At 41.4% G+C, this 14,051-nt stretch overlaps 1 protein-coding gene and 1 long non-coding RNA gene across 4 annotated transcripts in view; one reads left to right on the top strand and one right to left on the bottom strand.

Annotated features, from left to right (window-relative positions):
- Positions 1–301: 301 nt before the first annotated feature.
- The window catches only part of ELP4 (elongator acetyltransferase complex subunit 4), a 213,965-nt gene continuing 200,215 nt past the window's right edge, over positions 302–14,051 (bottom strand). The window contains exon 10 of the mRNA XM_019738520.2: positions 302–713. Coding sequence (XP_019594079.2) covers positions 582–713 — 132 coding nt within the window. The 3' untranslated portion in view covers positions 302–581. The remainder of the gene's footprint in view (positions 714–14,051) is intronic.
- Positions 13,300–14,051, top strand: part of LOC141572255 (uncharacterized) — a 105,864-nt gene continuing 105,112 nt past the window's right edge. For all 3 annotated transcript variants that reach the window (XR_012497561.1, XR_012497560.1, XR_012497562.1), the window contains exon 1: positions 13,300–13,802. This is a non-coding gene — a long non-coding RNA (uncharacterized LOC141572255). The remainder of the gene's footprint in view (positions 13,803–14,051) is intronic.

Here is a 14,051-nt window from a genome sequence, read left to right as displayed (position 1 = left end):
GACTAATTAATGGGGTCTTAATCCCAAAATATTATTTTGTCTTCATCAATTTAATAACAGGATGCATAAATGCAAATCCATTTTATTATAGTCTTCATATACTAGCAAACAAATTTCTCATTGTTTTAAAAACCTTAGCACTTTTGGTGGCAAGTGACTCTTTCAGAAATAAAGAGAAAATATGTTTTTTAATATACGATTTTGAATTTCATAATGCTTTATATGCTACCTGCTGTGACAGGTAGTTTACCGTGAACTAAGTGCCTTAATACACGTACGCCAATGACCACTGTAAGGCATCTTGAATTTTTGACATTTTAGTTGCTTTTATTTAAGAATTAAAATGACCTATCTTCTTTAGATATAACATAAAACAAAATTTTAAAATGAAAGTATTTCTGCTGTACTATTTCTGTATAAAAAGTTGGTTAAAAAAAAAGAAGAATGGTGGCTTCATTTTGCAATCCTGTGTTTTTCAAGACTTGGAGGGTCACATTGTTAAGAAAAATATTTACATAAGCTATTAGCGATCATAATTAGAGTGCCACAGAATTCTGCACGCAGCGACTAAGAAGGAATTGCTAGAAGTCCAGGTGCTTCTTGCCTCCGGCCATCATGCCACAGCCTGGGCCCAGCAGCGTGGTGGATTCTGCCACATCCTGTTTGCTTGAGCGGCTCACTGTGTCTGACAAGTCTGGAGGCAAATGCAGTCGCTACGGCAGAAGATTTCAGGAGAAGGAAAGAAAGAAAAAAAATTAATTTTGCTTTCATGAGCACACTTCAGGATACAATATTATGCTCTGTTGATCAGCATTTAGTCTTGCATATAAAATTCCTACTACAACAATTCTTTAGACTGAAGCCCAATATAATCACGTCCCACTGATGCTAGATTTCACAAATTATAGCCATTATATAAACCAGACCAGGAATCTTCGTGGAACATTTCCAGAGTCCAAATCTAAACATATATGATTTTTCTTATTTAGGTAGAAATACAAACATGTATATGCATAAATAAAAGCATAACTGAAAACAAACAAACACACATAATAATGGCAGGGTTGTTTTTTGGCTTTGTTTTGTTTTAGCCAGGGCTCCAAAATGCTATTTTTTCAATTGAATATAGCTTTTCAGCAATTATGGGTTCTCATAAATGCCTGTTTCCCTTTGTCTATTAAGTTGACATGAAGATGATTCTATTTCAAGGTTATACTTTCTCTAGAAACTTGCAATTTTCATAGAAATACTGACATGATGAAAACAAATTATACCAATAAAACGGTCAATATTTTTCATATGCTCAGATAAGTCATCTATAACATCTGTTACAGATCTTGGTAGGTTTGTTTCTATGCATGATGTTGGGTCATGTTTTCAAAAGTATAGTGTAGCTTTGAACATCTCCCCATCCAAATTGTTTTCCTGCAGATACAGGTTGATTTAAGCAGATATAGGCTGATGTAAGCAGTAAGTGACCATAATTATAGAACAGTTACTGTAATGAGGGAGAAATATTCATATTTCAAAATAACTTTTTAGGCTTTTTATATCAAATTCCTTAACTATTAGTGCTCACAGCTCACATGATTTGTTTCACAAAAATCCATAGTCAAAGGAACATATCTGTTGTGGCTGAGGCACAAAGTGGGTGTGGGAGGAGAAAGGTAAGCAAGGCAGGATCGGGCCGTGCAGTGAAGACTAACCAAGCCTTGTAGGGGTGAACTGACCTGGAGACAACCTATCGGAAACCCTTCCTTTGGAAAACTCCCTTCAATATGAAAAAAAAAATTAAGAGGAGAAAGGTTAGGACCATTTGCTTTTTTGTCAAAATATTGTGATCCACAAGCATATGTTCTGGCTAGTTTCTCTCCTGATAAAAGGCTTGTGTATTATCATGTGAACACAAGCTGTGTGCGGAGGACTGGAATATTTTAAAACATTAAACAAAATTTATGAAAATATTCTTCCTTGATGTCAGTTTACCTGTATGACCTTATTTTTTAATGCAAATATATTTAGGATGAAAGACAGTATCACACAGATACATGATCAACAAAGATGTCAGAAAGGCCAGGAAAATCGGTAATATCCAGATAGTAATATTCATATAGTTTTACTCATTTGTATCCTTGGCACCCAGCCTGTAACATAAGTAATTAAGTGTCTATTTTTTGAACGATACAAAGCTCTAATAAAGACATATTTCTTTCTTTGTTTAAACAATTCTTTCATTTCTAGATACCCTAGAATGTTCCACAAAGGATTTCAAACAGAAATGAAAGGGTGAAAGGCTCAGGAGTCTCAAAGACGTGCATGACTCGAAAGCCTGAGGTTAGGAACGTCTTTTTAGCATGAACTCTGTCAGTGTTCTCGTGAGGAAGCATGGAGGAAAGATACATTTAATTATGTCTGAGTTTTAATTTAAAGTTTCTTTAAGATCTTGGAGTTAACTGCTAATGAGCAAAGGAAAACTGACCAGGATGCATGTATGATCTGAAGGTTAACAGAAACTTAAAGAAAATTCCCCATTAAATAACGTGTGTGTACACTTTTGGTTGGGACCTCACAAGGATGATGTCAGATGGTTATTAGGCTGTTCAGGAAATCAACAGGATGAGTAGAATCCACTGGAAGCGAGGCATTCTGAAAGGATGTGTGAACAGAACACCTCCCACACCCCACCTTTCCTTGCAATCCGGCAACACGAGTAAGACAAGCACACAGGTAACCCTCATAGTGAGTGGTCCAGATTATGGCTGCACGAAAGGCAGAGACAAAGCAAGAATCATGGTGGGGGGAGGGGAGCAGCAAAAAGCTTCATGGGGATGGGCTAGGTGTTAAATAATGGACTGGATTCTGACATGTAGAAATGGTGATCTTAACGGTAGAACTGATGTATCTTTAAGATGCATCTGGTTGAAGGTTACATTGCTCTGACAATCTAAATGAGGAAACTAGTGTCGTTGATTCAGAACCTGCATCATCATACCATTTATTTTAGGAGCTTACCTATTTGCTAAAAATTTCTCTTCTTCTGCTTTTCTAGGCGATGAGTATGAGCCAGTTGGCTGAAAGCCCTTCCTAGCCAAGGTAGCTAAATGTGACGTGTGACATGTTTGGAAATCTTTCAGGTTGAACGGCGTTCAAGAAAAGTCAAATATCCATTCGTGTGTAACTTCTGAGCACAAAAATTTGGGGTGACGGGATTAAATGCTTCCGACCAAAGGCTACGTTGCAAAGGCTAGTTGCACACTCATGTCCTTTGAAAAAGCTGAAGGGTGGCTTTCGGAAATATGCGAATCTATGTGTGATTTTGCTGGCTTTTGTTGATGATGACTTTAACGAGCTTACTCTGCAGTCTAAATTCTCAAGCAGTGGGTTTTGTTTTCTTCCTTTCTGAGCCTCCCCCTGCGCACCATGTCAGTGCGATGTGAAGCAGCGAGGAAGAAGGAGGGATGGGGGTCCAGGCTTGCCAGGTGTGTCAGGGACTTTTCCTCTGAGGCTTCCAAAGCACTTACACACTTGACATGTGCATGTTCAGAAGCTGCTGTACCCTAGATCTGTCTTGTGAAAAAAATATGCTGTAGGATACTCTGCATAGCATGGGGACCTCCTTTTGGACGGTAAGCGGCAAGGCTGCGGGGTGTACGGACTTCTAGACCTTGGGGTTTCACTGCGTGATGGTTTAAATAAAAATCATATTTTTTCAACCTTGTAAACCAAATCAATGTACTCATCTTTCTCATTTTACACCCGAGACAAGGGCTGCAAACGTATCTTACATCTCGAGCTGAAATTTTTCCACCTGAGTTTCTTTCCTCAGATTCTGGGAGGATGGGCTTGGGCTGTGGGTGCAGGAGACGCATATCTGGCTGACTGGCTGCCTGTGTTTTTCTATGAATGCCTTGTCTAAAATGATGGTTTTTATGTAGGCAAAGGGATTTGGGAAAGGTGTGACAACTTCCAATTTCCCCCGCAGAGGCCTAGGTGATTTGTAGCGATCCCTCTGGATCAATGGGTCCCTTTTCTCGAGGGATACAAGGCGGGAAAGCATTGAACAGATTAGGGGAGCTCCTGCCATAAGGCCCCCTTAGGCCCACAGGAAGCGCTGGGTCATAATGAAGCAGCAGCCCCACAAGTGCCCGGCTCTGCGGCTCTGGGGGGGCCATGCCCAGCCAGCCTTTGAGATTCTTCCCCCCTCTGCAAACCTCTCTCTTTTTGTTGGGCTAAGACCCTGTCTGTATTTTGCTCTCTTGAGTCCACACCTAAATGCATCCTATAGACACACAGGAGTGAATTTCCTGGCTCCACAGTTCCCTTCCTAATTCCTTTTCTCCCCGCCTGCCAGACCCGTGCTCAGCACTCACAGCTCCCAGACAGAAGGGGCAAGATAATGAATCTAGATTACGCCTGGATTTGAGACAAATTGCAGGTAAATACCCATTAAAATAAGTTTAATCAATTTATATTTCTCGTATTTTGCCAAGACCAACCCACCAGGCGCTGTTTGTTTTCTGAGAACAATCAATGTAGTACGTTTTAACCCTTAGCAGATGAATAGAGATTTGTTTCAATCCTTTTGCAATTTCTGATGTTTCCTGAAAAGTCACACTTCATACGTATTACTCACAACCACAGAAATAGGTGTTAATATTTCAAAATACTTCCTAGTTTTTTCTTTCCTCTTTAAAACATAGCCAATTTAAACTAAAACTTGTAAACACCTTAGAACATTTAGGTTCTACGTGGATCCCTTCACAGAGACAGCCAGCAACAGTTTGATACCTCCCTCTGTCACTTACTCTCTGTGTGACCTCAGATAAGACACCTCAATGTCCTCCTCTATGACAGGGGAATAATTCTCCCCTCACAAGACTGTTGTCAGGCTCAAGTGAGATGCATAAGTGTTCTGTGACCTGTCAAGTACGACACTAACTTATTTATACCACTTCTTGCTCCAAAAAAGGATTTGACGTGGCTCATAAAAACAAATACGATACAAGGTAAAAAATACGTGAGTTTAGGGCAGGAAAATAAATCTACAAGTATAATGAACTGCACATAATTATAAGTGACATCAGCAGAATATCGGACTTAGCCAGCAGGTCTCAGTCAGTAAGGCACGTTTGAGCATTAAGTATATACATTGCCCTCCACTGCAATTCTGTAAAGAAATATAGAAAGAAACTGCAATCACAGTCTGCTTCTAAAAGATTTAAAAAATCTAAACATTTTCGCTCATACTTAGTCAGGCAGTAGTGAAACTGGAAATGCAAGATGCCTGGCTTCTGGGCCAGTGAAAATATGTGTGGCTGTATGAAGGAGGCAATTTGGGGGTCCACCTTATTTTAACTCTTTTGCACACGTATTCTTTGCTGACAAAATAATAAAAGAAATGCTAGAAGATGAAGCTTCTCCACTCAAGTTTTAAAAGAATTGCCCCCCTCTTTATATAATGGGGAGGAAACAAATTAACAAAAGACATGCTATCTTATTCCCCTCCAGATCCTTTCAAGAGCTGTGTGATGCCCTCACCTGGAGGACGCTTTGCTGATTTCTGTGGACATACTCTGTTGTGAGGCACTGCTCTGAATGTCAGGGAATGAATCACTACAGGCTGAGGAGCTGTGATATAGAAACACTCCCACCCCCTCCAAAAAATGGCTTACAAAAGGTAGAAGTTTATTTCTCTCCCACATTACAGTCTAGCAGTAGGCAATTCTGAGCTAGAAGGACGCGTCCGCCATCCTCAGCAAGGAGTTTCTCCTTCGGGCTCCACGGCTGATGCTTTTACACTCTCTCAGCTGATGGGAAAAAGTGACCAAGGCAAGATCTGGAAGCTGGACACATCACTCATATCCAGAATTTAGACATGGCTACACCTGGCTGCAAGGGAGTCTGGGAAATGTTTCAAATTGTGTAAAAATGTTTAACAAATCCATTATTATGGAAGGAGCAAATGGATATTGGGAGACAACTTCTCAACAGTTTTGAGAAGGGCCACAGCAAAGGGATCACCTTCCAGAAGCATTCACTCAGGGCGTGAGTTACTGCTGACTGTCTGGGGCTCCATTCTTATCTTCTGACCAAGGAAATACACACCTGATGCCTCGATAGCCCAGAGTGTGGGGATTAAAGTAGAGCTCAGTCTCTATTGCTCTTTAGCTAAAAAGAGAGAGACTTCCCCTTTCTTTGTGGAAAGACTGATATCCTTTCAGTGGCACAGGAAGGATAGAGGGGAGGAGATAGATGAAGCAGGCTTGATATATTCGTCAATATTCACAATATCACTGTTATTTCTTCATAAGACGTTAGAGTGCTGTTTCACTGATAAAAAAATCCACGTTACATGCGATTATGTAATTATTATATTTTTACATTGTTACATTTGCAGTAGTCCATAATCACTACATTATTACAATATAATATTATGTTGCAATTATTCTACACCTGGTTAAAATTTTGCAACGTGGAAGATGTACCAGCCTAATTTTTTGAAATTTGTGTTGCTCTCATAAAGGAGTAGGCCAGGAGAAACAATGCCAGAACCAATTTTTGCTCTTTTTTGCGTGGTAGGTGTACATTTGGTAGCAGCCGAATATTTCTGCCAAATATGACCAGGTTTTAGTTTTTGTTTGTTTAAGATCCAATTCATTCTCAGGGTTTATGATTAAAATTGTTTCTGTTGAATGTCATAATCACACTATATCCTTTGAATTGAGAAAAATTCACTTGGTTCTTCCTGATTGTTCTGAAAATTAGACAAAATTTCAGCTTGAGAATATTACATATTGGCTGCCCATGGAAAGAAAAATGCTCAGGTGTACAATTATCTTGACCGTCAGTTATAACTGGCAGGATTGTTTTGCCTCCAAATTCACCTCTCTGAAAGCAGACTGTGAGGAACTTCCTTGTCTAAACAAAAGTGTGATTTGTGAAAAAGCATGTGTCTGTGGCAGAGATTGCTAGCTTCTTCCCAATACCTATTCTCTTCCTTTGCAGTGAGTGAAAGGTTCTCTGAATATCAGTGGGGGCACGTGGCATCTCATAATAAAGACCACAGTTTCCTGCTTCCCTTGCCAACAGATGAGGCCAAGTGACTAAGTTCTGGTCACTTCATCTTGAGCATTAGTTTAGGGTCAGATCTTTAAAGAGAGGGAGGGGCCCTTTATTTCTCCTTTCTCTCAGTATCCATATTTGACCTTGGCAAGAGGGCTCCTGCCTGTCTAGAGCTTGTATCCTTCTTAACAGGACATGCTTTGGGTGTCCAGAAACTTACAACTCCCTGTCCAAATGGCCACAAAGCCTGCACAGGTCTCTTCCCCCAGTTTGTGCCCCACGGGTGGGTTGTGTGTCTGTGTGCACACTGTGGGGCCGCAGGAGTAGCCAAGGGACTGCTGTCTGTGTGGTATGTGGACGGGGTCTGATTGTGCAGGCTGGGTATCCCCACGCACGTGTACTCAGCCTCGTGTGGGCAGAGAAAGGGGGTGGGCTGCAGGCCAGTTCTCTTTGTCTCCATGTTCTGGAGTGGAACCCTGATCCTAAATTTAAACTTGGCTTCCTAAGGAAGGTGTACTTGTGAAGGAAGGGAGCCAAAGCATATTTAATGGTTTGTTGGCTTGATAACTTAAAAATACTTAGGCATATAAAATGATGGTCCTTTTTTTGCATTCTTACTCTAGGCTCCACGCAGGTTAGGGATGAGCCTCACTTTTATCTTCCCACTTGCTGAAGTGTGGGCTGTGCAGCCATCTTGGACCATCCAATGGAAGCTATGGGCAGTGCAGGGCACAGGGAAACGATAAAATCAGTCTGGGGTCTCCTGACACCACCTGGCCACGAAAAGAGCCCTGGGTCGCCCACCTGGGCTTCTATGTGAGAGATATATGAACTTCTGTATTACTTAAGGCATTGTATTTTTGGATCTCTGTAATAACAATCTAACCTATATCCTGTTTATACAGAACTTGGTACCTGCAAAATGGAGCACTCGAGTTCTGCGATCTAAGTATGTGTTGCTTAGTGGCTGGAAGGTGGGCAGTGAGGTCAGGTACTGCCGACTGGAAAGCTGGTGACCCCTGTTATGCCCGGAAGGCAAACCTTATTATACCTCCTTATCAGTGGCTCTAGGCAAAACGGAGAAATTCAGAATACTGGTGTGTTAGATGGTTTTTGCCATTTTCAGCAAAGTTATTTATACAAGACAAACGAACATAAGCTAGAGCTATGGAATTTGGAAGAAGAGGTGAAGGGATGAGGTCTGGTAAAGGACGTGCTCTGTCTGCGGCCTACAACCTCCCCTAACTAAAGCCTTGGCCATCTGGGGCCTCAGAGCCCAACTGCTTCTGCACCTGCACACCCAAGCAGGCAGCCTTCCCAGGAGACAGCTGTGCCCCTGCGCCTTGGTGGGATACCCTGCTAAGAGGCTGGCCAGAAAATGGGAGCCAGCTCCGAGACAAAAGTCAGAGTCAGGGTGTTGCCTTCCCTCTCAAGCTGGTTATTTTAGGTGGCGTCAAGCTAGTTACTAAGAAGATGAAAGAGGGAGACATGGGGAGAACAGAGAGGCCATAAAATAAGACTGACTTCTTACAATGTAACACGCATCCATTCCAAAGGCCCTGTGGTTTGCCTGCCTGCAGGGCAGAGGCTGGAAAGGTGTGAGTTAGGCATACCTCATTAGATGTATCTGGACTGGACTTGGAAGGTGGAACAGAAGCAGGAGTTATCTTGCTGCTACTCTGACTGCTGCAATTGGTAAGCACTGTTGTAGGAACATTTTGTTTGCATCAGTATTCCGGTGACTGGTCCAAAGTGTCGTGGGAGCTGAAAGGCAGCTGTGGAAGTGGAGGCCGGACCAGTGTCTCAGCGTCCACTTATTTGCTTCATGGCGGTTGAGAGCACTTGTAGCAGTGGCAGCGGAACATCCTAACCCCGGAAGTGCCATCCGGAAGAGGTGTGCACTGCAGGTCCAGTGGTGGCCTCCCACTTCGTCACCTTTCTGACTATGGTGGAGGTAGTAGCTTCCTTGGAGGCCAGTTTGGTGGCAATGTCCCCAGCCCTTCCCCTAATTTCGCTAGCTACCAATTTTCCAGTATAAACTTTCCTTCTGCATAAAATAATCAGATGGGATCTGTTTCCTGTAGCTGAATCCTAGAACGATGTTTAGATAACTCTTTGGCTACAATTACTTGCTAATAGACTGGGAACCTTCTAAAGTCTTGAGGGAATTGTACTGCCAAAGAAACTACCAGCCTGGTCAAAAGTCTGTGATTATTCAATCCCTAAAGTAATCTTAGGTCCCCAAACCTGATCTATTAGTAAATGGGCTGTGAGAAGTGTATAGTCTCCGCAGGGCAGACTCTCCAATGGAGACTTCATGCAGCCATGAATGATACCAGACAAAGAATAATTTCCTAAAGGGGTACAGAAGATAACGGATAAGGGAGTTCCTTCAAGAGAGCAGAAGTGGGGCTACAAATGGGGCTAAAATCCTCTACCACCAGTGCAGAAAATTTTGCAGTTTCTAGCCACTAGGATTCCCCACTCACCCCTGAAGAGGTAGGAAGTGTGGGAAGAAGGCTGTGCATGGATATTTAGGCCCAAAGGGTTGTGGGCTATGATAGAGACTGATCATTATCCTCCAATATCTACTCTCTCCTTTACCATTAGCAGAAGAGCCCTTGAATACACGGCCAACCTGAATAAAGACTTCCTTTCCATGCTTCCCTTTCTGCTAGCTGTGACCAAGTCGGAAAAGAGCAGAAGTGATGCTGCAACTTCAGGACAATCGAATGGAATTTGAACCCAGGCAGTCTGGCTTCAAAGTCCACATTCTTACTCATTATTCTATGTGCCAGAACTTTTCGAAGCACTAGAAATAAAATAGTGAACAAGACAGGCAAGATCCCTGCTTTCAAAGAACTTACAACTTCAGAAAGGAACAATACATAGACATTGACATGACTTAAGGGGAGACAGCTGACATATAGGAAAGCAAACAAATGAAGAAGATAATTCAGATGGTGAGAGGTGCTTTTAAGGAAATAAAACACGGTGACATGATGTGGGCTGGAGGTACTATTTTAAGTGGGGAAGGCCTTTCTGGAGGGTACATTTGAGCTACTAACTAAATATGAGAAGGGACCTATAAAGACCTGGAAATAAATTTCCAGGCAAAGGTAATAAAATGCAAAAGCCTTAAGGCTGGAATAAGCTTGGCATGTTTGAAGGACAGAAAAAAAATTCAGTTTTTATGTGGTGGTTGACAAATAGGGGAGAGGCTATGAGAAGTTTGGCTTGGTGGGTAGATAGGTATCAGATCAGACCATGTAGGGTTTGTAAGCTGTGGTAAGTGATTTGGATTCTTAGCACAAAGGGTGGCAAGAGAGTGGTGTAAACTTATTTCTATGAATAACACCAAGGCTCTCTCAGCCATGTCCTTGCAAAACCATACACAAACATTTTCAATAACAGAAAACAACAGTTGTTACAAACATGTATATTCCTTAAGGACAGAATTTTCTAAAAGGTGGCTGTACATGGGCTGTTCTAGATCCTGTTTTCTTCTGATTCAGAAGAAACTTTCTATGTACTAAGTGACCCACCGTACCCCTTACCCCACCCTTCTCCTGTGGGGAGTGGTGATTCTTAATCTCATGCCTGCCCAACAGGAAGATTCCAGTTGGAGGGGTTGGAGTCTGTGTACAATGTTCGCGGAGGAGAAAATGGCAGTACTGTTTGGGGGGGTGGTTTGCTGAGTTTAATCCTCTTAAAATGCGAGTCAGAATCTTTTAGATTGCATAGTAATAAGAACGCCACCATGTTTCAGTCCCACTGTTCCTGAACTCTCAGACATTTAAGATGTGGGACAGTCATGTTATTTTCCTCCCTTATTTCACATGTCAACAGAGAACAAACTAGGTTATTCCTGGAGAACTTTGCTTAAAATGGCTATACCTTCTACACAAACTAAAGGCAGTATCTTTTTTCTTTTCTTTTGTTTTCTCCTTTGTTCCTTTGCACATTTAATTCTCATTAATGCCCGGAACTGAAAACAAAATATCATGGTAACACTGGGAATAAGGTGATTTAAAATGTTACCTAAACTTGGACGAGATAAACACTGGAAAAGATGTCTTCCCTCAACGCTGATTAGCTTCTCTGGGATAAAGGAATGGGATGGATAAGGCATACACGGCCACCACCACCCCTGCGGTTCCCTGACTGTGGACCACTGATTAAATGAGACTCCTCATATCTCCCCAAATGACTCCCTTCCATTCATCTTTTCTTAATGGCGTAGCAGGGCTTCTTACTCGGGCAACCTATTTACTGGTCTCCAACTGCTGCTTCACCCAAGGCTTGCATGGCTCTGGTACACACAATGCAGGCAGGGGCATATAAGCTCCAGAGTGTGTAGAATTTGAATTAAGCTTCAGCAGAGCCAAGCTGAGAGATGCTTGAGGTCTGGGGCCTACTGCTACTATGGCAGTGAACGGAAGACGACCGGGATTTTCTGTGGATGGACTGCCATTCTCATAGGCTCTTGGAGCCTGCTTTGTCCAGGAAGCCCCTTTTCTAAACCCAACGCAAGGGAGGAAACATTTTAGGAGCAATGTTTTGGGTCTACCTCGCAGGTGGCGTAGGAACAGTAAGATATTTTAGGAACATACAGTGTTTTTAGATCTGAATGTTGAGCTTGAAAAAAATTTCTTTTCGAAATAAATTCTAACAACTAATTATATGAGAATTCCTTTTCATCCCCTTTTTTCCTTTTAAAGTATGTGGATACTACTCTGGAGGTGACAAAAGGTAACATTCTCTTTGTTTCTGTCTACGAGAATTCAAACTAATGCTTGCTCCTTACTATAATCGGAAGCCTCCAACTCAGCAAGTAAACTTAGCAGATGCATGTATATAAATTCAACACTGATCCCTGAATCCTAGCTATTTTTAGAACTATAGCATATCCAAGGCTCAACTTAGAGGCTGGCAGAGGTCTGACTGATACAAAGCTTATAGAATAGATGACTTCTAAGATGTAAAAAAGCAGAAATCAGGAAAGGTTATTAATGCCAGTCCACTAAATAATTTTCAAAATTGGCAGCTTTTGCCGCACCCTCCTCTTGGAAATGTGGCAATCATATCCTTTTTGTATATAAGTGCAGCATATATATGAAATATATTGATTTCCTTTTGGCTGCCCGCAAATGAGTCCCGAGAGCATAATGGCCAAAGTGTTTACTTGCATAATGCCCTGCACTGTATGCAGCACATTACTCCACAAAAGCCCTGAGATGGGGTATGAAGTGCTTGGTGGAAATGGCAATGTTACAATGTCCTGACAGCATTAAATCTCCCCACTCCTCTTTAGTTACCATGAGACCCCCACACCGAAGGGTCTGCTAGTTCCTGGGTATGAAGAAAGAATTTTTAATGGGGCCAAATGTAGGTGTTTACAAGGGGGGAATTGTTGTTTTTTTATTAGGAGCTGCCTTATGTTCAATAGTTGTATTTACTTTGTCAAGCTAGCCAGAATTAGAAATCCCCATTGCTAGGCAGCCTAGAGCGTCTGCAAAGTATTTCTGGGCATTCAGGGCTGAAGCATGTGCTGCCCAAAGGCAGGTTTCATTACAGTGTGTTATTTAGTCCTCTTCGTCCCTCCCTCCCCCCCACATCCCAGATAGCAGTGCTTCTATAGCAGGAAATCTTGGTTACTTTATGCTGAAACATATTTACATGACTGAAACACAACAATTAGCACATTTGTAAAGCTTGAGGGATAGGCACACTTTAATGGTTTTTTGAAGCAGGCTGATTTCCTGGAGCTTTTAATCTTATTTTATTTTGTTCTACATGCATGAACAAGTTCTTCTTTACTATAGGTATTTTTCAAAGTCTGCCTGGTGTGAATGTGAATGAAAAGAAAATTATACAAAAATTAACTTTATATTTCATCTTTGCTAAACCATTCCCAACTTCTTTCACCAGTTCAATGTGTATGGAGGACCATGCTATTATCTTTGACATGTTGTATTAGCTTTTATACAAAGGCAGTTAGGTAGTATGTTTTTGGTTTGACTAAATGAAATGTGGTTTTCTCTATACTGACTGTACAGAAACTTTCCATAATGAACTAAAAGTATCAATTACAGCAGTGAGTTTCTTCACTCTTCATGGTCAGATAAAGGTACACTCTCCTACGTGGTGCATATTTCACTTGCTCCAAACTTAAATTAACACCCAGGTGGTATTAAGTAGTATAATTTCATAAGTGCTACTGTGTGTGTGTGTGTGTGTGTGTGTGTGTGTGCCTGCTTATACATCCAATACGTAACATGGCAATATTGTCATGAATATTTCAATATCTTTTAAATCTATAGATTAATTAATCGCTGAAATCTTGGTAAAATTTAGAAAACAAAAAACAAAAACCTTATCAGAGTATTCAGAAATGAAATGAAAAGAACACTGCCATTTTCCTTTTGATTTCTGAAAGCACGCTAACCCTGAAACCTCCCATTGCAATTTTCACTTAAAAGTTATGGCAAACTTACAAATTACACTGGTTTCCAACAGTCACCCGGTACATCTATCTCCCTCCTCCACAGACCTCCCTCCTCACCAGTCTCAAAGGGAGCTTAGTGAACAGCCTGGGCAACGCCAGAGCCCTCTCTCCACATGCCTCCGGGCAGTGATGGGGCAGCCAGACCGAGCACTCCAGCTGAGGGATACAGATCACAGATGACGACACAACTCCAAAGAGTAACTCTTTGCTGAAGTGACTTCACCGATAAGAAGTAAGCAGAAAATCAATTTAGTCTTAGATAGAAAACCTCTCCATGAATAATGGGAAATAAAGGAAGTGAAGCAAATAAAGCAAGAAAAAAAATACTGATGATCAGGAAAGAGAACATATTTGTGAGTATATAGATAAATGGCTATGCCTACTTTTAGGTGTTTTTTGTTTATTTGGCTTAATCAAAATGCATGTTTCTACAGAAATGTTAGCAAGAGCTAAGTTTAATTTCCACTTAGATAATTTAGAA

Source organism: Rhinolophus sinicus, linkage group LG06, assembly GCF_036562045.2.
Source record: "Rhinolophus sinicus isolate RSC01 linkage group LG06, ASM3656204v1, whole genome shotgun sequence".
NCBI classification, from domain to species: Eukaryota; Metazoa; Chordata; class Mammalia; order Chiroptera; family Rhinolophidae; genus Rhinolophus; species Rhinolophus sinicus.
Note: the sequence above shows the minus strand (reverse complement) of the source record. Positions and strands in the feature narration are given on the sequence as shown.